The sequence below is a fragment of the Lichenostomus cassidix genome, chromosome 17 (assembly GCF_008360975.1).
Source record: "Lichenostomus cassidix isolate B80296 chromosome 17, HeHo_3.0, whole genome shotgun sequence".
In the NCBI taxonomy this organism is placed as follows: Eukaryota; Metazoa; Chordata; class Aves; order Passeriformes; family Meliphagidae; genus Lichenostomus; species Lichenostomus cassidix.
Window position 1 is genome coordinate 722501 of NC_139497.1, and position 21343 is coordinate 743843.

At 43.0% G+C, this 21343-nt stretch overlaps 1 protein-coding gene across 2 annotated transcripts in view; it reads left to right on the top strand.

The window, feature by feature from the left end:
- MAPKAP1 (MAPK associated protein 1) overlaps positions 1-21343 on the top strand; it is a 78845-nt gene that overhangs the window by 24304 nt on the left and 33198 nt on the right. For both annotated transcript variants that reach the window (XM_085076661.1, XM_085076662.1), the window contains exons 5-7: positions 7959-8131; positions 11443-11619; positions 18557-18666. In XM_085076661.1, the coding sequence (XP_084932787.1) occupies positions 7959-8131; positions 11443-11619; positions 18557-18666 (460 nt within the window). The remainder of the gene's footprint in view (positions 1-7958; positions 8132-11442; positions 11620-18556; positions 18667-21343) is intronic.

Consider the following 21343-nt stretch of genomic DNA (forward strand, 5'->3'; position numbering starts at 1 on the left):
TGTTAATCTTTTGGCTGAATCATATTGCGTTTTATTCTATCTAATTGATTTTTAGCAATTTAGTAATGTCATTATCTTTCCCTTAATTACAGATCAAATCAAATAAAAAACGTATTCACAAGTTGAGGTTCTTAACAGCCAAAGAAATATGGAAATGTTTTATTAGCAAATGTTTCTAATGTCTGCTGTTTGCAGGAGAGTTGGATATGTCCATTTAACAGACGTGCTTGTTGGGGGAAACATTCCTGAGGGAGAGAAAGTCAGGTTCTTTAATTTCTCATAGGACAGTCTTTTACACTATGCCTTTACTTTGACCCTAGTACTTGAAAAATCATTTTGAAGCATTGATAGTAATTACAGAGAAAGGGCTCACTTACAGGTCTGTTTAAGCACCATGAGATCACTAATCAAAGAGTACTTGTTTTGTAGTTAAACATTAAATGTAAATGAAGTGGTAATTGGTTTATTCTTGATTCCAGTAGAAATTTATACTTCATTAATTTTTTATTATTTATTTAAAATTTTATTTAATATTTCCCGCTCTGAATTTCTAAAGGCAATATAATGGTCAGGTTTTTTCCATGTAAATTCTTTTGTTTCCCTATCTGAAGCAAAGAGGGAAAAATTCTCACTATCTTCTTAATACTAGTAGAGCTTGCTTGATTTACTAACAAGAGCAGTTTCTCAGGTCTTTGTGGAGATTGAATTTATGAATTTATCATACCTCAGGCTGCAATGGACCTAAATCCTGGGGAAAGAAATGTTGAAAACACTTATGTCAGAAAGTGTCCTGCTTCAAAGTTGCTTGAACAGCCCATCAGGGCATTTTCACATATTTTAAGGGCAAAAGCTTGCCAAGGTTAAAGTCTTTAATAGTCCTTTTAGAGGTGCCCCCGAGTGCCACGTGGCTGCTGAGGCAGTGCAGGGAGATCCCTCCTTGCCCTGGTTCTGGTGATGGCACTGAGTGCCAGCCCTGCCAGCTGTGGTGTCACCAGAAAAGTGTCACTGTCATCGCTCCCTCAACACCATGGTGGGACATGATCCTTGAGCCTGGCCCAGCAGTGCAAGGAAACTTGGGTTCAAGGGGGTGGTTTGGGGTGTGATGCTGAGGAAGAAAAGATGTAGTGGGGGAAATCAAACCCCATCTCCATGAGCTGCCTGGCTCTGCACCACATTCTGTCTCTGATGGTTTTTAAACTGAAAAGCAAAAAGCTGTTGTGATAATGTCACTAAACACTGCAGAACAAATTTCCATGCAAAACCCTTCCTAGGTAGGAAATTCCAGTTAATAATAATTTGGAGAAAAACCCATAGTAAAACTTGAGCATATTAACCATTAAGAGTTTAAGTTGAGCTCTGGGGGAAATGATGTATCGAGGTAGGCTCAGTAAAACTGATGAGATTGCAGGCAGGTTTTACAGATGATTTTCTCTTTCTTTTAAGAATAATTGAGTCATTTTAATGATAAGCCTTGCTTGGCTTCTTTGAATGGACTGCATGTAATTAGTTGTAGCTTCAACTTTGAAATGTTTTGACAGAAAATGTATCATTTAGCGGGTACATTTTTCTTAGCATCTGCCTTTAATATTTGTTCGTTTTCTGCAACACACAACTTTGCTACTTCAGGTCAAATCCCAGACACTGCTCCGTTCCCTTTGTTATCTTGATCGTTTCCTTCAGGATGAGGGAGAATAATTGCACAGAGCATGTTTTGCAAGCAGCTGGAGCCCCATTCCAGCTGACTGCAGCACCTGCGTGGCCGGTGGCAGTGCCGGGGGCTGGCGGTGCCGTGCCAGCCTGGGCTGGGCGCTGCCACTGCCCTTCTGTGAGCTTCAGCTGGCACCAGTGCCAGGGAATGCAAAGTGTCTGGGTTAGACTAATTAGAGGGATGATTTGTGAAACGCCGGCTATTTATTTAATTAATCACCGGCGCAAAGCTATAAAACCCATATTTTAAAAATCCCTGTTAGTTTGCCATGTGGTTAATAGATTGTGGCACATTAAAAAGTGACACCGTGATGTATTAAAAATGTTCCACCTAAGGTTGGCTGATGTCCTCGAGGAACTTGAGCAGTCTGCTTTGTGCAGCAGAAGCAGAGGATTAGAGGCTGATCTGTTCAAGGATTGAATATTTCTGAAAACATTTATCTTTTTTAGAGCATCTGTTCGTTAAAATAGATCGTGGCACGTTCCTTAACACACAAATAATGTTTATGGTGTAGTTTTAATTATAAGTTTTTGTTGCATTTTGTTATTACAAAGAATAACTCTATTCCTGAGTATTAAATTGTAATGTTTATTAGTAAGTAAAATATAAATAATTCTTCTAAAGAGCCCGTTCCTTCTCCTCAGTGGCAGGAATTGGAGTATGGTTTGGGGTAACGAATGCATTTCTGCTGCAGCTGGAGCAATTGCACTTGGATCAATGGAAACATGTTTTCATCCTTCACTGGAGCTGTGGGAGCTGAGCAGAGCAGGGCTGCCCGAGCAGGGTGAGCTGGTGCCACACAGCTGGGGGGACATCCCACCCCCTGTGTTTGCCTTGGGCACACGGAGAGGCAGCGAGTGTGGGGCTAAATGCCACGGCAGAGTGACAGGAGGGATGGACAGGGCCATTTGTCCTGAATCTGACACCTACATGGACCCAAACACAGCCTGGGCTGTAACAGGGATGGACCTGGGGCTTCTCCCTCCATCCATGTAACATTTGTCAGAAAAAAAGCAGTGTTAAGAATTTATATTAATAGCACTCCAAGTAAACCGGATTTTAATTCATAGAGAGTTGTATAAATGAATGTGTGTTACTATAATTGAAACGTGTGGGTACCAGCATTATGTGTCTTATTCTTTGCTCAGGACTTACATAATTTTATTAATTGTGGGAGTGAATGCCAAGCAAGAGCAGGCAGCGATTTGGGTGCTTGATTATGTGGTTATTTATGTAAATGCTGGTTTTGAGGTGCATGTAAAGACGTGTTCAGGTGGAAGCGTGGAAGGAAACTGTCCAGCTCGGAGGTGATGTTTCTCAGCTGTGTGTTGTATAATTAACTGGTACATTAGGAGGGGGCTGGAATAAAACATGAGCATGTTAATGCAGCCTGGAGCTGGGGTTGTAGTGATCATTGCGATGCAGAGGACGCATTGCTCAGAGCTGCTGCTGCCTCTGCAGCCTGCGAAACATCTGGACCTTTAATTGACAAATCGCGTGGTGCTGTACAGAGCAGGCATGCTAAGTGAAGTCAACAATTTAGAATAAAAAATAATAGTGTGTTATTTACCTTGGAGTTAAATATTCATACTTTGTTATGCTTTGGATAACAGGAAATTACTGGGTTAAATTTTTATGAATAGTGACAGTGTGAATAAGATAAATTAAGTATTTAATGATGTTAATGGAATTTTACATCATGATCTGCTAACTCTGCAGCACAAGCTGGGGTGATACAAAGGAGAATCCTCTCCTCAGAAGGGAACACCTTTGAGGCTTCGCTGGGAAGCTGCAGGGCTGGCAGTGTGCAGGTGCTGCAGGGGCTCAGCAGTGCCCCAGCCCCTCTGGGGTGTCCTCCATACATGGCTTGAGAATAACAAAAGGAATCATGTGCCCAACATAGTGAAAAACCCCAGTGCTGGTGTAACCACCTGATGGAATAAACCCCATTCCCTTTTGGCCATGGTAGGGAATCGTGTGGTGGGTTGGAGGAGGAAAGAAAACAAAAAATATGGTACCTTGCATTGCCATAAACATCTGTGCTCTGATCTGTTAGAACTTTTGTGTGTGTTGTAAATGCTGGATTATTATGTTTCCATTTTTCCCCTTCAAGTGTTTTCTGTGTGTCGATTAAATACATAAGCGAGTAAGTTACATTCTGGAGGTGATTGCTGGATCACAGAGTGTGCTAAACACCCTGTCACCTAAACAAAAAAAAACATTTAACTGAGTTTAAAAGTGAGAAGACATTTTGCATTTGGGAACAGAAAAGCATTTGTTTCCATTTTGTGCAGTGTTTAGTGTTGTTTGCTGGGAGGTGAGTCAATGACTTGAATTAATTATAATTACTGAAGAGACATATACTGATTGAGCAAATAAAGTAGTAAGCTCATTCGTGCCAAGGCCATCTAATTAAATGCTAACTTTGGATAAGCTAGATGTGCATGAAAGATTAATTTTAAGAGGTTTTTATGACTCCCACTAAATAATGATTCAGTAAAATCTTTGCATTATATCATTAGAACATCTAATCTTAAAGTGATATAGCTTTTAGTCACAGAACTCCATTGTGCAGGAAGAGGCAGTAAATTGTCAGTGTTGAAAATCAATCACTTTTCTCTTGGAAATGTTTATGGACTTTGTTTTAATTTTGTGCCATGGTGTGCAATGAAGCAAAGCTGGAGTGAGAAGGACACTGTACATGACTCTTCCATCAGCTCCCCATTTTGCAGGTACTTCAGCACTACATTTAGGGGTGAGTTGTCCCTAAATGGACAAGCTCTCCTAAATGTCCTGTATCAGGTGAAGTATCAATGGCCACAGAATGATCTACTGAAGATACACATCATTTGGTACTGGAGGGAGGGATGCATTCCCTCATGGACTTTGATTAAAATTTGATTTTAAATGTTAGGAAGATGTCTTGTGTTGAAAGAACTGATCGTGTTTAATTTATTTTTTTTTTAATTTTACATACTGTAGGAGAGCACCAGGGAGCCTTAAAAGAATCCATCAATAAAAATACTAGGGAAATTTTCTATGATTTATTGTACATTTTCAGTGTATCCAGTTACTCCTCACTTTCTTAAAGGATTGGTGGGATATAACATTTCTAACAATAAAAGCTTAATGGAATCAGATTTGTGATTTCCTAGAAAATTAACGAGATATTTTGTCAATTTTATTCCAGACTTCATTTGTCAGAATATACAGTGTCCAGTGACAAGCTAAAAGAATTTTTTGACAAATTAACTGTGCCACAGGTGACAGATCAGGAAAATGTTAATTTAACAGCCCCTTTATGCTTCCCAGATTTATTGGAGGCTATTAAGGAAACTCCAAATGGTAAGGCCCCTGGCCCTGCATAGATTTTCCATTGAATTTTATACAGGATCTATTAATAAAGTTTGATGCTGCCTCTTTGAATATCAGTAATTGTCCTTTATCTTCTGGGTTTCCTCAGCATTTCCACTTGGAATATAGTTTTTAGTTGGGAGCAAAAAGTAATTATGGTTCCAGTAATGCCTGTGGTCTGGTTCTGAGTGATTCCTCCTGGAGAGGAGACTCCAGCACCATGCAGCTTTTATAACCAGGAGTTATCACAGGTGGAATGCAGCATGCCTGGGTGTGACTGGCCACTGAGACTAATCACTGTGTCCCTCTATCCAGTGCCACCACAGCCCAGCCCTCACCTCATGGGCTTTGAGCAGATCAGTAATTGAGCTCCGAGGGATTTCCTGCACAATTAATATTTTGCAGGATGGACTGAGGGTATGGATTCGCCCTGTCCCACAGACAGCAACCTGATGGGTTGGATTTATAATGTGCTTCTGAACAAACACCACCAATTTGCACTAAACCCAGCAGAGGTTTCCTCCAGACCCCCTTGACGTGGCACTGATCAGTCTCAGCCCTGACCTACGGCTTTATAGAAACATTTCCTACCCAGTGTGACAATGGATGTTCTCATGACTGCTAGAAGATCTAATTGGCTCCAGGTTTCAGCTTCTCTAATGCCTCATGGCAATCAGCTTTACAGACCTTTAATTAATAAAAGTATTTCTCTGACTTTTTAAAAGATCTTAGGTATAAAAGCAGTGCTTTGAGCTGTTTCCCAGTCCTGCTGTTGTTGGGATTGCTCAAAGAACACTTGGAATCCTCATAGGTGTGTCAGTTGTTCCTTGATTGAGTCACCTGTCATTTGGTTGTTCACATTGGGTGTTTGTGAGTAAGAGAACAGGATTGCTCTAATGGAGGGGGTTTGGACAAGAAGGATAGTAAAAACAGGATGGAGGAGGTAGAGGATAAGGAAAAAAAAAATTAGTTAAAGCCAGCAAACACAAGTAACTCATAGTGTGGGGCAAGGCAGAGCCATGCTGTGAGAGGAGCCCCAGGAGTGTTACTGTCAGGTGTGTGATAGCTGGAGATCAGAGTCCCTGATTTTATACCTTCAAGGTTCTGGGTCATGAGTTCACACAGCACATGCAGTGGCTGATGGATAATCTCTCTGGTTATTAGTCCCAGTTCCTGGCTCGTTTGTCCATTCCCTGCCTTGACACTGGGTGTATCAATTGTAACCTTGGCATCGACTCCCACATCTGGTTGTCCATTTTTCTTGGATTTTCCATTATCAGGATCCAGCATTACTTACGATTCTGCCCTTCTTGGATTTATATATGTAACTGACTTGGCGTGCCAAGGAGTCACATCAATTTCCTGGGAGCTGCTGTTCTCTCCTTCTCTTGCCAGGACACTCTCAGCCCAGCTCTGGGGTGTCTCTGCTCAGAACCACAACATCACCAGCCCTCTGTACCTCACGTGCCTCTGGCTGTCTGCACCTGGGCAAAGACAGGTGATTTGTTTCCTGATACCAGTTTATTTCCCCTTAAAATAAGTCCTGGAAGTAGAAAAGCAAGAGACATGGAGAGAAAGCAACACACCCTTGTGTTTTTTACAAGCTGTAGCTCTGTTGTGGTCATGATTTCATAAGGTTATGGGTGATGTCTCAGAGGGTCCTGGGCACAGGAACTCAACCAACGGTTGTTAAAGGTTTGTCCAAAAAAAGTGAAGGAATGTCCCATGTTCTGCTACAAACCTAACCCTCCCTTTTAATGGGTAAAACCAGTTTCTTCTTACCCTAAAAACATGGGAAGAGGAGGTATCTGTACTATAAAAATGCTTTCTTAAATAACAAATTTATTATGTTGGGATGGATTTTAATAATACTTTTAGCTATGCCAGTATGAATAACTTTAATCTTTAAATTCCTATTACTTCTCTAATTTATAATCGCACTGAAGGATCAAATGGTTTTTAACAATATATTGAAATTAGCACATGGCATTTAACTCCCTGTTTTATGCTCTCATTATAGATTTATAGCATTGAATCCTTTTATTCTGTTACTTAGAATCCAAGTGATTAATTCTAGGAACTCTTTCTCTTCTCAAGGCCCTTGTAGTACAGACAGAGATGGAAATACAGAGTTACTTTGGGCGCTTTGGAAGAAGGGATCAGGATGTGCAATCTTTTGTTTGTTCAAAAGATTTCTGGGTTAAAGCTGCAGTCCTACCTGCAGTGGATTAAACATTTTTTTCCTTGTAATGCAAACTCTGTAGATCTCTGTGTTGCTGTGTATTTTATGGTTTATTTAAATGTCAGTGTCCACAGCGCCAAATGGATTCTTTTCATACAGTAAGTTCTAATAAATCCTAATATTAGTTGATTATTCTTGGTGTCTTCAAACAGTTGAGAGCACTACAGTGGCTCAGATGTGTGTTTGATTTTGTTCTCCTCTTGGCAAGCCAAGGCCAAGCCTTGGTGAGTGGCAGCTGTGTCCCTCTGGGCTCCAGGGGCTCCTCAGCTTCTGGGCAAGAACTGCAGAAGAGAGCAGAAATGCAGAGACAAGGGCAGTGCAGTTCACAAGTCTTAGGCTGGTTTGTTAGGTCCCTCTTCCTCCCCATCCCACACATATTTGGCATTTTTTTGGGTTCTGTAGGAATATAGGATCCTGCAGCAAAGTTCAGGCTCTCTATGGAAATCTGTGAAATCATGTCCAAGTATTTCATGTCCTTTTTACAGATAAACAGCAGGGAAATAATTGGAATTTAAATGTTCAAGCTTCTTCCCATTTTAAGCTGTAGCAGCATATTTTAGTTTTCCTACTCTAGAGTGTTCCATCCACCCAGATTTTGCATTAACTCTGTCACACCTTTTTTATACATTCTAATGAAATATGTTTTCTCAACAGGGCCACGTTGGTACAACAGCAACCAAAAAAATTGATGTCTACCTCCCACTGCACACAAGCCAGGACAAGCTGCAGCCCATGACAGTGGTGACAATAGCCAATGCCAAGGTGCACGACCTGATTGGCCTCATCTGCTGGCAATATACAAGTGAGGGACGAGAGCCCAAGCTGAAGTAATGCTCTTTCTATACTACCTCTTCATCTTGAAATTTCTCCTCTGCAGCCTTTTTGCATATTGAAATGGATTTCTATGTCAGTGTTTGGATATATACATCTTAGCACCTTCACATTTATCAGTATTTCCCTCTGAGCAGTACACATGCACCTCCAGCCATTTCTCTTTCAATTAACTGCTGCTGGAGAATGATCAACAAGAAAGCTTGGATCTGTAAATGAATCATAATTTCAAAACTATGTAAAAATAATGCAAACTTTATCTCTTTTGGTGTCACAGAGGCATTTGTTATTTCATGTTCCATATATTTTTTTGGTAGTGTTCTTGACAGCTGAGATCACAAGATGTCAGATAAAATCCAGAGCTCCTCTAAGTCCCTTTGCTGTGCTGGAGCACTGGTGGTGTTTAGCAAGAGCTGTTCCTTTTTCCTGGCAGACGACTTGAGATGCATAAACAGATTCTTCAGAGCAGTTCACCTGAGCAGCTTTTGTTTTAAAACAATTCTGTGAAATACTTCTGATTTTGCTGGGCCATAGAACATAAAGTAAGAACTTTAGTAGTTTGATATAAAGTTGTTAGTAGCAGTTACGTGTAGGGTACTCATTCTACATTGGCCATTTGTTCCTGATTCAGTCAGGTGAGAGTGTAAAAAGACAGAATGGGGATCATTGTGATACTGCACTGAAATACATGGAGAGAGTGCCTCAGATGTGGTATACAAAGCATGCAAAGTGACAACTATACCTACTGGTGACACTGTGAGAATAATGAGGAGGTTTTAGACTTTATAATTAGGAGAAACAACCCCTTCTGTCTTTAGGAAAAGAATATATTACTGCCTAATTCCTTTTCCTAAAAGATAGGTGTAAGAGTCTGAAGTGAGTGAGTACTAGTTGACAGCTTTGAGAACATTCTGTATTCAATTAGGCTGCTTTTTTTATTATAATTGTATTGTATTTGTCTCTATTCAGTCTTTTGGTACAAGGAACCACTGACATTGTCAGCAGCCCTGTCCCTGGCCTCTCACACACGAACTTGGGTTGTAACCCAGCAGACCATTTTCTTGCCAGCCCCTGACAGATGTGCTGGAATGATTCCTCCTGCAAAAAATAAACAAAATCCCTTTCTAGGAAGAAATTAATAGTGAGATGCACAATTCAAATACAGTTGCTATTTTTAGAAGTGAGAAATGCTGTTACATCTCTCAGTTGTACTCAACTTACAAGTTCCCAATTTCGATCTCAGCCTGGTGGAGGTTCAAAGTGCAGAAGGGTTTTCCTCAGTTCTTTTAACCCATTGTGACTAATTCTGTATTAGTGTTCAAGAGCCCAATCCATGATTGAAGACATTTGTAACCCCTTTATTCTATGAGATTTAACCCACGTTGTGCATTTTCCCTGTATTTGCTGGGGACAAGCTGGTGGCACTCGGGTCACTGGGTGTGTTCTGCTGCCACATGTCTGTGTGTTCCTCCAGCTTTCATGAGAGTCATGCAAACCCGTCAGGTTCCAAATGAAAATGCTCAGGTTATTTGCCCAGAGCTGTGAGTGCACCCCAGGCTGTCAGAGGAGTAGGCTGGAGAATCAGCAGGGCAAGGCAAGAGCACAGCTGTGGGAAGGTGTGCATCGGATGACTGGTCAGACTGGAAATGTCACAGCATGAGGGGACTTTGAGTTGTGCTGAACGGGACAAATGAGCATGCAGTGCTGGTGTCTGTATTCCCCCAGCATGGGAAGGATGTGGAGCTGCTGGAGCGAGTCCAGAGGAGGCCACAGAGATGCTCTGAGGGGTGGAACATCTCTGCTGTGGGGACAGACTGGGAGAGCTGGGGGTATTAGAGCTCCTGCCAGTGCCTAAAGGGGCTCCAGGAGAGCTGGAGAGGGACTGGGGACAAGGGATGGAGGGACAGGACACAGGGAATGGCTTCCCACTGCCAGAGGGCAGGGAGAGATGGGATATTGGGAAGGAATTGTTCCCTGTGAGGGTGGGGAGGGGCTGGGATAGAATTCCCAGAGAAGCTGTGGCTGCCCCTGGATCCCTGGAAGGGTTCAAGGCCAGAAAGTTTCTTAACTAGTATTGCAGAATTTTCAAAATTCAGAGGAGTAAATGTTGCTGAAATACCTTTTTGTTAGCAAATTTGCAGCTTACATTAACAGCAATGCATCACTATTCCCCATTTTCTGTAGGAAGTGTCTTAGTCATGACAAGTTGCCTATAGATCACCAGGACTAAGCACTCTCAATAAAGCACAGTTGCAACCAAAGGTTTGTGAATTAATTGAGAAAATTGCAAATCAGGTAGTCAGTGAAATAATTCATTGTCACATCCAATCAATAAACTTTGTAAATCAACTCATTTAATTCAAAAAATGATCTATATAGATCAAGCGACCAATTAAACAATTAGCATACACTTTACAATTAATTAATTTAAGCATCAATCATGCAATTAAAACTCCAAATTTAAACTGCAGAGTTTAGAAACACACTGCCACGTGCACTTCCAGCTTTACTGCATGGCTGGGGAAAGGCCTGAGTGCTGGCAGGTTTACAGTCAGAAAGAATACTTATTTTCAGGTCAATAATTTAAACTGAAGTAACAGTTGAAATAGATTTCAGTGTTAGGAAATTATGATTAATATCTGTTTGGTAGCTATAAATAGTTATTTCCCTTTGGGCTTTCATCTGTGGAAAGAAAGAGGCTCAGCTCTTTATTTCTTTCACATTGTATCTGTTAAAACTTTCTGTGTTAGTTCTGCTTGTTGGTATTTATTAATTTGTAACTGCTTTTAGTGACTTAACTTCTTAGATATTTAGAGAAGGTAAGTTTTCCACTAATCATTTCTACTATACTGGACAGATTTTTTACTTTGCCCATAGTTCATTATCCTGCTTACCTGTCCAAGAGCACTCTCTGCTTTTCCAACAGTAAACTTCCACAGTTGTTTGATCTGTGAAAAATCACAGACACTGCTTGTTTGCCTTTAGTTCTGAAATGTAGTCATCATATAAATAAATAAATTTTCACAAATGGAGAAATATTGAAAAAGAAAGCTTTATGAAGCTTTTGTATATTTTAGTGTATTTTAATCACAGTCAGGTTTTGCTTGTAGTGCAGTTAAAGACGAACACTGACTGCTTTGCTCTGAGCTTTGGGGTATTTCTGTCAGCACATGGTTGTGGCAGCATGGGACCTTTGGGGACATATTTTCCAGGTGTCACCAGTGGCTCTCAGAGTGTCCCTCCTGTGCAGGTGGCTCTCAGCAGCTCTCCCTGCCCATGGCTGACCCAAGGTCTCTGTGTGTTGCAGTGACAACGTCAATGCCTATTGCCTGCACATTGCTGAGGATGACGGGGAGGTCGACACGGATTTTCCACCCTTGGATTCCAATGAGCCCATTCACAAGTTTGGCTTCAGCACTCTGGCACTGGTGGAAAAGTACTCCTCCCCTGGGCTGGCGGCCAAGCAGTCGCTCTTCGTGCGCATGTGAGTACAGACCTGGCCTGGGGACAGCTCTGGGCCAGGCCACCTCCTGCCCTCTTCCTTCTCTGCTTCCCTCCAGCTGAGTTTGTCCAAATTTGGGGGCCACATGTATTGGTGATGCTCTGCAGTGAAGCAACTGATTTTATAGACAAGTAGTTGCAGTGTGTAGTGTAGTGGCTGAGAAGAGAAATGGGCAGTAACCAACCACAGCAGTTGGAATAAGGCTGGACATTCCCCTCCAAAGTCCAGAAGAATTTTGGTGAGGGAGATCCCATCCACCCCTGAGACTTGAGCTGTCTGACATGTAGCTCAAGAAGAATTTGCTCTGTCCTTATCAGTGAAGCAGGATTATATACTGTGCTTGATCACTTTTATTTTTTCTTTACTTGGGAATGAAAAATCTCTTAAACCATCAGAAGGCCTTAATTACTAGAACAAAATGCCAGGAGCATAAGCCACTTCTTACTTGGGAAAAATATTTCACGTTTGGAGCTCTTGAAATGAAAATGCTAATAGGGTTTCCCTGGTTATTGGACATTACTTACATTTCTTAACACTACAGCTGCTTCCAGTTCTGAATAATCAGACATTTATTAAAAAAATCTCGCTTATTTAATTAGTTTTTATATTCTTTATTGTGTACTGTGTTTCTTAGCGATGTTCCAAAGCATCCTACAGAAAGCCATTGTTGGAAATCCCACGTGTATTCCCGAAGGCCACATTCACTTTGTTCCACTGCATTAGGGCACTGGGAAATAAAATATTCTGGCCCCAGTATACACAGCTAAGTTATTCAAGGCTGAGATCCTGAAGCAGTGGTGAGGAAGGGGATGCAGGGAGGAAGCACCGCAGCCTCCCCAGGCACAGTGCTGATATTAGGAGCTTCCTTCCAGCTTGGAAGGTGCTGCTGAGGATAAACAGGACAACTGCATCGTAAGCAGTGCTCTTCTGAAAGGGTCAGTTTGGTGGTTCCAGTGTCCACATTTTAATTTTAAATGGCTTGTGATTACTGTGTAAATAGTTAGGTTTAAATTAGAATTTTTAATGTGTCCCTTAGAATAAAGAATGACTTGATCATCACTTGATCAAAAGGCTGTTAGCTCTGTGAGTTTAAATGTGCGTGCTGTCTTACTTTTGTAGGGATTTGTTGTAAATTCTATGTCTTCTTGCTCCCCTGTCACCCTACCAGTGCATGGAATTGTGGTTTTATATTTTGCATCTCTCTTTTTCCTCCTTGTGCTGAAGTATTTCAGCTGCTGCCCTGTCAGCCTTGTGACTTGTAATGTTTATTAATATTGAGTCACTGTTGAAAAATGTTGATGCTTGTGAGAAGCTCCATGCTGAAGCAACGTTTCATCTCCGATCTCCCCGTCCTGCGTTGGATGTTGGTGCAGATGTTGTGCAGTTGCCGAGCTGACAGTGGTGGAACCCCGCCAGGGACCCTGCTTCAGCAGGACATGTTTGAGCAGAAACAGTTTGCAGAACTTTATACACTTCAACTCCTGCCAAGGCAAACTCTGAGCCACTTGAGTTAGTTATAAATACCCAGAGGTGGTGGCTGGAAGTTGCCCACAGTGCAGTTTATATTCTGAACTGGATGTGAATGTCTTTGTGGCTGTACAGACTAGTAAATAATTGAGTTTGATTAGGGAGAGGGACCTCATTATCCCCCCACCTGTGCCCAGCTGGTAGGGGAGGGTCGAAATGAAGCCATTAGCTGTCGCTCTTACTGGCATCTCAAAGAGCTCAAATACATCTGTGTCTTATTTTCTTTTCTGGCACAATCAGTCGAGCAAGCTAAGCAGGCATGACCGAATTTGGCAAGTTCCAAGGACTCTGGCAAAGTTACACAAGGAGAAGACGGAGGGCAGTCATTCTGGCTTCTCACTGCCCATTAGTCTAGCGAGTTATGTTTTTGGAAGGTGGCTCTTGTGGAAAGCAGAGCTTTGTCCAATGTCAGACGCAGCGCTTGCACACAGCCTGTGGAGGACGTTTGTCAGGAGGCAAACAAAGCACCATATCCATGGAAATACGGACTTCTTGAGGTGCTGAGGTCATACCTGAAAGGCTTAAAATAAATCTGTACCATCATTAGAGCTTTTTCCCTTGGAAATTTTATTATTGGCACTTGACATACTCGATCTAATGGTGTTTCGAGGAGCTGTAGCTCAGCTGCCAGTTGGCACACAGAGGAAATTTGGCATCCAGTTCCTCTGCTCTGTAGCACTTTTTTTCTGTTTTGATATTATGCTTAAATTGCTTTGACTATTATATACAAATTTTCAAAGCAGCACCTCTGCCATACCCAGTAGTTTAAGGTTTGAAACCTTTTAAGAATACCAGACTTGCTTCGTGCATTTGCAGATTCAATTCAAAGCCCTGAAATGTGTTTTTTCTTGGACTCCAGCAGTACTCCCCAAAAGGCCTGTTCCTGGTTTGTACGTTGGGGAGGGCAATCTGCAAAGTATATTTTAGAATATTCATATAAAACTTAAGACAGTTAATGTGAGTGCAGAAGTTTAAGCAGGTGGCTCCCAGGAGAGTGGAGAGGGAGGGCTGTGACCCCAAGAAGGGCATCAGCAGACTTGGCAGAGGTCTAAGCACTGTTACAGTGGTGTCAAAATGCTGCCAGTTAAACTCTGTAGTGCACAGAGCTATCTGAGGCCAGCCTGAGATGCACAAAAGCAGGTCATTTAGGCTCAGAATAAAAATTGTGGCTGGCATTAGTTAGTCTGGTTCCTATCACTGTGCACTTTATCTTAAAAATTACCCAGCTTAGGGTAAGTCCATTTCATCAGCTGGGATTTTTAGTCTTAACTCTGACTTTGTGCTGATCAAGTGGAAATTGCTATTCCCAGGCACTTCCAGCCATGCCAGCTGGTTATGCAGTGAGCTCTAAGTGCTATAAATTCCACTTCTGGAAAATAAATTCCACTTCCGTGTTAAAAAAAAAAAAAATTAAAAAATTTAAAAATTGCTCCAGATTGGCAAGGAGCTTTTCAAAAAGTTCTCTTTTCATTCAGAACAGAAACCTTTTGTCCTTCCAGCGTAGGTTGTTTTATCTCGTGGCTAAAGGGGGGACCCTGCCTGTTCCCATGGCACTCAGACCATCCCTGTGAGCTGCCGGAGCTTCTGCCTGTGCTGTTGTTTCCTTTTCCCTCTCCTGAACCTTGCCACCCTGGCTCCGGCACGGAGGCTGTAAAAGAAGATGGAAAGCCAAGTTACCGCAGAATGATCACTATCATTAACATTCACGGGTGGTTCACTTATCATTCCTGACTGCACAGACATGGCAGCCGTTATGAAACGTCCACAGGTGTAGCACGATGATACATATTACATTGTGCCACAATGGATTTATGTATTCTGTAACAAAAGAAAAGTGTAATGAAAAAATACAGAAGGTAATCCTTTATTCCTCCACTGCACAATTTATCAGTAATGCCTGTGGATGATAAGTGCCAGGGATTTCCTTTGCTTGATTTAACCTTGTCACCCAGGTATGTTTTTGCAAAATGACAGAAAATACAAGCTAAGGAATTTCTTTGGCTTCCAATTTGCCAGCAGCAGTTTTAATTGACTGACCAGCATCTGCTTGTCTGTCCCATTTTCAGTGCGTTGACTTAAAATAAAGGTATTGCACTTTAGCAGAGTGAGGTAAAACATGTCATTTGTAATCACAATTAAGGATGTGCTGGGATTGGGCTGAGTGAGGACAGTCCATGCCCATGGCCAGTGCAGAGCAGGCTGGGGAGTGCTGAGGTGGGGTGGGTGATGTTTCTCCAGCACAGCCTCCTGAGCTGTGGTCACACAACGCAGGGCTGGGGTGGATTGATGATGTTCCAGGTGATCCTGTGCCGAGTGTGGCTCCAGGACACCCTGCAGTGCTGTCAGTGACAGGACAAGAGCAACGGCCTTTAACTGAACCACAGCAAGCACCTGAACAGGAGGAAGATCTTCTTCCCATGGAGGGGCAGAGCCCTAGAACAGCTGCCCAGGGAGGGTGTGGAGTCTCCCTTCCCAAAGCCACCTGGACACGTTCCTGTGTCCTCTCCAGGTGACCCTGCCTGGCAGGGGATCGGACAGGGTGATCTCCAGAGATGCCTTCCAAGCCCGGCTACTCTCTGATTCTCTGGGGCTTCTCCTGTGGTCACAGGAAATGTGCTGTGGCACGCTGGCGTTGCCCCAGGGTGACAGCAGGAGCTCTTTGGTCTGGGCTTAAATCCTCCCCTGGCTCAGATGTGTGGGGCTGCCGAGTGCTGAAATGTCATATTGAGGTTCTGTGGTGCATTGTGAGAGGGAAAGCAGCACTGAGTGAGCCAGGGCAGGGGAAGGGAGCAGCTGAACCAGGATGGGGTTTCGGCCCCTCTGGCTCTGCTCCAGAGCAAATAGCCAAGAGTTTACAAAAGCAGGGTAAGCTCTGGATTCAGTGCTCCTGCCAAGGACTCACTTACGGTTCGCACACTAAATATAGTAAAACACAGAGGGTTTCTTATTTTGCTTTGATCAGTAAAATAAACTTTTAAAGATTGTTCTGGGATGAGATCCAGCTTCTGAGGCAAAGAATGGCCATGGCTCAGGCAGGGGTTAGTAATGGAGTGTCAGGGAAATCAGTCTGACAGTTCTCAGGCCAGCTGCTCAATGGAAAGAATTGGCCGAGCCGGGATGGCCCGGAACACGAGCAGGATCACAGCTCTTTAGCAGCTGAAGTGTGAGGAGCTCAAAGGGAATCTTCCATTTTTGGGATGTTCCTGATCCATGGGGGTGTGAATGGCCCTGAGCTGGGGCCATCTGCCAGTGGCCACTCCGTGCCCAGTGGGAAGGGGACTGCTCTGCAGTTTGGGGTAAAAAATGTTGGGACGCATTTTGTACTAAGGGTTGTTTTGGTCAATAGCAGGTTCTAGAAGACTTCTGTTGCCTTTGCAATTTCTTTTTTTCCCCGAGTAATTAATTTATTTCCCTGCACTTTGGGTGGAGTTTTCTGGAAACTTCCTGCAGGTATTGCAAAGCATTGTGTGAATTACCTGGAGGCACCAGGTGTTGTGATGGTCTGGTCCAGCTTGCTGGGCTTTTCATGTAGTGCTTCAGCGACAAACCTTGTGTTATTTAAATAAAAGCACAAAGATAGTTTCCTTTTTTTAATTATAATTGTAGAATAGGTTTTTCACTTTAAAGAATCCACTGAATCTTGCTCAGCAAGTCAGTAGGGACTGAAGCTGTGAGGTTTTTGGGAGGCGAGGGATTGGCCAGGGTGCTGCTGGGTGAAGGGCATGGGTTGAGTGGTGCTTGTGCAGGTCGTGGCAGCTGCAGGGGAAATTTGTTCCTCAGTGAAGTGCTCAGGAAGATCTCTGCTCACTGTAGGTGTTAGCCAGAGCCTCTGAGCCCTGGGGCTGTTCCCAGGACAGCAGTGTCACCTGCACACGTGGTGGCACTCCCTCCCTCAGCTTTGCTCCTGCTGTACTGAACACACAGCAGAAACAGAGGGAAAAGCAGATACATTAAAAGATTGGGACGATTGAAGACGAGTAAGATAGAGTTATAAATAATAAATGGTCTGGAGAACATAAATTTGGGGCTTTTAGGCAGTTTCATTTTGCCAGGAACAAAGGGAATTGAAAATGAAATTCAGATGAGACCAATGCACAACTGAAGAGAGGGAAACAGCATCTTACACCAATGAGGGGGACATCTCTGGAGCCTCAGCTTGTCTGCTGGCCCCAAGAGCACGAGTGGCCTGCAGGACAGCGAGGGCAGGGGGTTCCTGGCCCCCATGTCATGCTGCAGTCAGTGCCCTGAGCACAGCAGTGAGAGGTGGGGCTCAGAGGTATCGTTTCTCCATCACTGTGTCACGGCATGGGCTGGGGATGCCACAGCTGGTGTGACCTGAGCTCCAACCTCTAGTCCCAGCATTTGTGTTTCAAAGTGACATGTAATATGGGCTTGTTTTTCAGGATGTACTTGTGTTGCTTGGATTGCTTTCGCCTGCCAGTTGCTTTTAAAAATATTCCAGCTGTGATGTTCGTATAGAGCTGTACTCCCTGATTAAAATTCCTGGTTGCCAGATACAAAGCTCCTCCTCCTGCCCAAATATCTTTGCAAACCAGTTTTTTCCATGCAGAGCAATCTCTCCGGTGGGAGCCTTCAGCTCTTGGATTTCCCTGGAACTGTCTGCAGTGACATCTACTGACACGAGCCGAGACTGACTGCGAGGGCTAAGGGGCAAAATTTACTGATATGCTCATTCAGTGTCTCTTCTATTACATCATTATCTTCTGTGCTTCCCCAGGGGTGCACCTCTGGGTGCAGCAGTAACCCCCTGCAGCTGTCCCCATGCTTTTTGCAGTCCTTCCCTGTGTGGCCTCTCCCGTGGTGATGGCCAGGACAAGGACCCATTGGATCTTTTTGGGAGCTTTTCTGCCACTGTGTTCACAAAAATGTGTACAAAGAAACCCCTTTAGGATTGAAATGATGCGTTGAAATAACACCTTGATAGTGCTGCAAAGCTGCTGTCACCACACTGAGGGGTTTTCTGCCACTTCTCCCTAACGGTTTGTTATGTGTGGGACGTGGATGAAAATGCCACTGCAAACTGCTTCCCTGTGGTGTGCTGTAAAACACCCCACAGACACGAGCTGAGGAGCTGAGGAGCCCCCAGGTGCATTGGCTCATTTTCCTCTCCTAATGCTGAGCACAAAGTGATCAAAAATAACAATAAATTAGGAAAACCCATACACCCCTTGCCTTGAATCTCAATCCATTTTGGCTGGTTTTGTCTCTGCCTTGCTAAGGCAGTTTGCCTGGTTTCTCCTTTTAACTTCCCTTTACAGCCCAACTTCGTTAACCGTGTGCTTAACGAGTGCTTTGCTTGAAGCTAACGAGGACTGCGGGGAGCTGCCGGTGATGATTGTTTTGTAAAACTGCATGTGCATCTGTCTTGCAGAAATGCTGCTCATGGATTCTCACTTATTCAGGTGGACAGTATGAAGGTCACCATGAAGGATATCTTACAAAAGGCCTTAAAGAGAAGGAAGGGATCACAGAGAGGCTCAGGTGGGTTATTTATCGTATTTTCTAGAGGGCAGGGTGTTTTCTCCATGAGTATATTTTATATCTCTTTTTAACTGTTATGAAGGCTGCTCAGGTTTTGGGGGGGTTGTGTCCCAGCCCCACTCACAGCAGTTCTGTGCACAGGTCTGTGTTCTCCACGCTGGCACAAAGCTGACAGTGCAGGAGCTGCATAATGTTTGCTGCAGAGCAGTATATCCATTCCTGCAAATATTTATTTATGATAACAAAGCCATTTGCATTCAGGACCAGTTCATGGTAATTTGGGATGATGGGTAGAAGTACAGCAAGTCCAGCCCATGGTAGAGTTTGTATATATACTTTTAATTTACGTAAGAAAATTATGCTTAGCATGATTTTAAATAATTTCAAGGATTCATCGTTACTTGGTAGTAAAAAAGAAAAATTTACTTTCTGCAATGTTGTCAAAATAGTGCTGTTATAGTTAAGGCATATGAACACTTAAAAAAAGAAAATGTACAGTACTTGTATTTCTATTTTAAAGCAATGTTTTTCTGGGGGGTAGATGTGCATTCACATATATGTTAGTGTATATATTTCAAAAGTATAAGGCTGAGAGATCTTCCCAGCAACAAGAAATAATTACTGAGAGAAATTGCACTGAGTCTTGTCACGCAACAAAGGAACTTTAATATAAACCCATCTATATAGTGGGAAAGATAAGGATCTTGTCTTTGTAAATGAATGAAACCTCCTTATACACCCTCAGTTTTAACTATGGGAAAAGAAAATAAACCCTGTTCTCTTTAGAAAAAGTAGTTCAGTGCAGTTTTTAAATGTGTGTATAATCTGTCATGGATTTAATTAGCTATCTTCAGATGAGAGCTGAAGTTTTAATAAAAGTTAGAAGAGATAACACAGTGAAGGACACGGATGAGCTGTCTCAAGGCCATATTCCAAGGGAACGATAAGAGCTGTAAAAAATGGCAGAGAAGAGCAATTGAATGGAGCAATGAAAATCTGATTCTCGTAAAAAAAAAAAAAAAAAAGGAGGGGGGATGGAAAAGAGCAGTGCTGGGGGGAGAGGAGCAGTGCTGGGGGTGGAGAGGAGCAGTGCTGGGTGGAGAGCAGCCCCGCCAGTCTGCAGCAATTTGGAGGGTGGCCAGGAGCCATCGCTCACCCTCGGCTGCGGCGCCTCCGTCCAGATGTGCCAGCGGCCCTTGCCAGCTGACTGCGCCGTGTGATAACCAGCTCTCTGGATGCCCATCACTGGCCGCAGAGATAGAATTAAATGATGATGATCTTCCCACAAGTTGGGAGAGGAAACAATGCATATAAATCTTGATTTCATCTCAGCGTGAGAAGTCTTTATCCATCATCACTCATAATGAACAAGTCGTTAGCGGCGATGAATGGTGTTGGGGTTTTTTCAAACACCTCTTTTGTTCACTTTTTGGGTGACTTTTATTTATTTCCTGGGGTCAGATTTCCCTTCCCCTGAAGGGAGGTTGCTAAAGGATTCACTTAGTTCAGTCTTTAAACTGCTTCCCTGCTTTGTGTAACAGATGTTTTATTCTTTGTCCATTTGAAATCTGATTCTGCTTTGACTTTGTTACTTTTGCTCAGTAGTTTAGAAAGGGAATGGACCTGGCATTTGTTCCTTCAGCTAATACATTCACTTCTGCTGCCTTGGCCCTCCTGCTCAGAACCCTCTGCAGGAGCAGGGTATATAGGTGTGCATGTGTCATTTGGCATGGGGGATAACTACATAAGCAATCATTTAAATTTACTTTTTATTAATTATCCATGTGATATCTCACCTCTTTGAGAGATCACCAGCACCCCTGCTGTGGATATAACCATAGTGGAGGTCACGATTACAAACCTTTTGGTTACTTACAGGCATGTTTACATGGGAACAGGTAATTGGATTTCTTGGAATACTCAGTGTTCACAGGTTTCACTTACGTTTGTGTCCAGGCACAGCCAGAATTCCTGCAGCTGTCAGCTCTGTGCATTGGGGTCACTGCAAGCAGTGTTCTTACTCTAGGGAAAGTTCCTGCTAGAATTCCCAAACTACTGGGTTTCAGAAATGAAATCTTTATTTTTTAACTGCTGATAAGAACCCACAGTGCATTCTTGGAATTGTCCTGTAATGCTGGCACATGGCTGAAGCAATTTCTCAGATCAGGTTGTGTATTAAATTGGTAAATCAGAAATTTTTATTAACATTATCTTAGCTTATCCAAAACTTTTCCTTAGTGCCAATTACATCCCTCTCCCAAATATGTGATTTATCAGGCTAATTTAGGAAGGATGTGAGGGCTTAGGAAGGTCTTGCTGTCATCTTTAAAGCAGCAGCAATTGTCCTGCTAGTCCCCATCTGCCATGGGCTGGGAATGCTCCTAGGAATGCTGCTGAGGGCAGGGAGAGCTCAGGATGCCACCAGAGTGGGCACAGAGAGACTGGAGCAGGAGTAGGAAAAGATTTTGTCATCATTCCTCACCTACCACCAAATCTTTCATGTCTGGAGAGGATGTGCCTCTCACTGTCACTGGGAGATGCAGGGATAAATGGAATTGCAGATCAGACCATGAGCACAGCACAGGCCTGGGCCAGGGTGGTTCAGGTCATTGTTAACCAGTGCATTAGGATGTCAAAGTTCTGAATAAAAGATAAGACATAAGTTAGGAGAAGCATT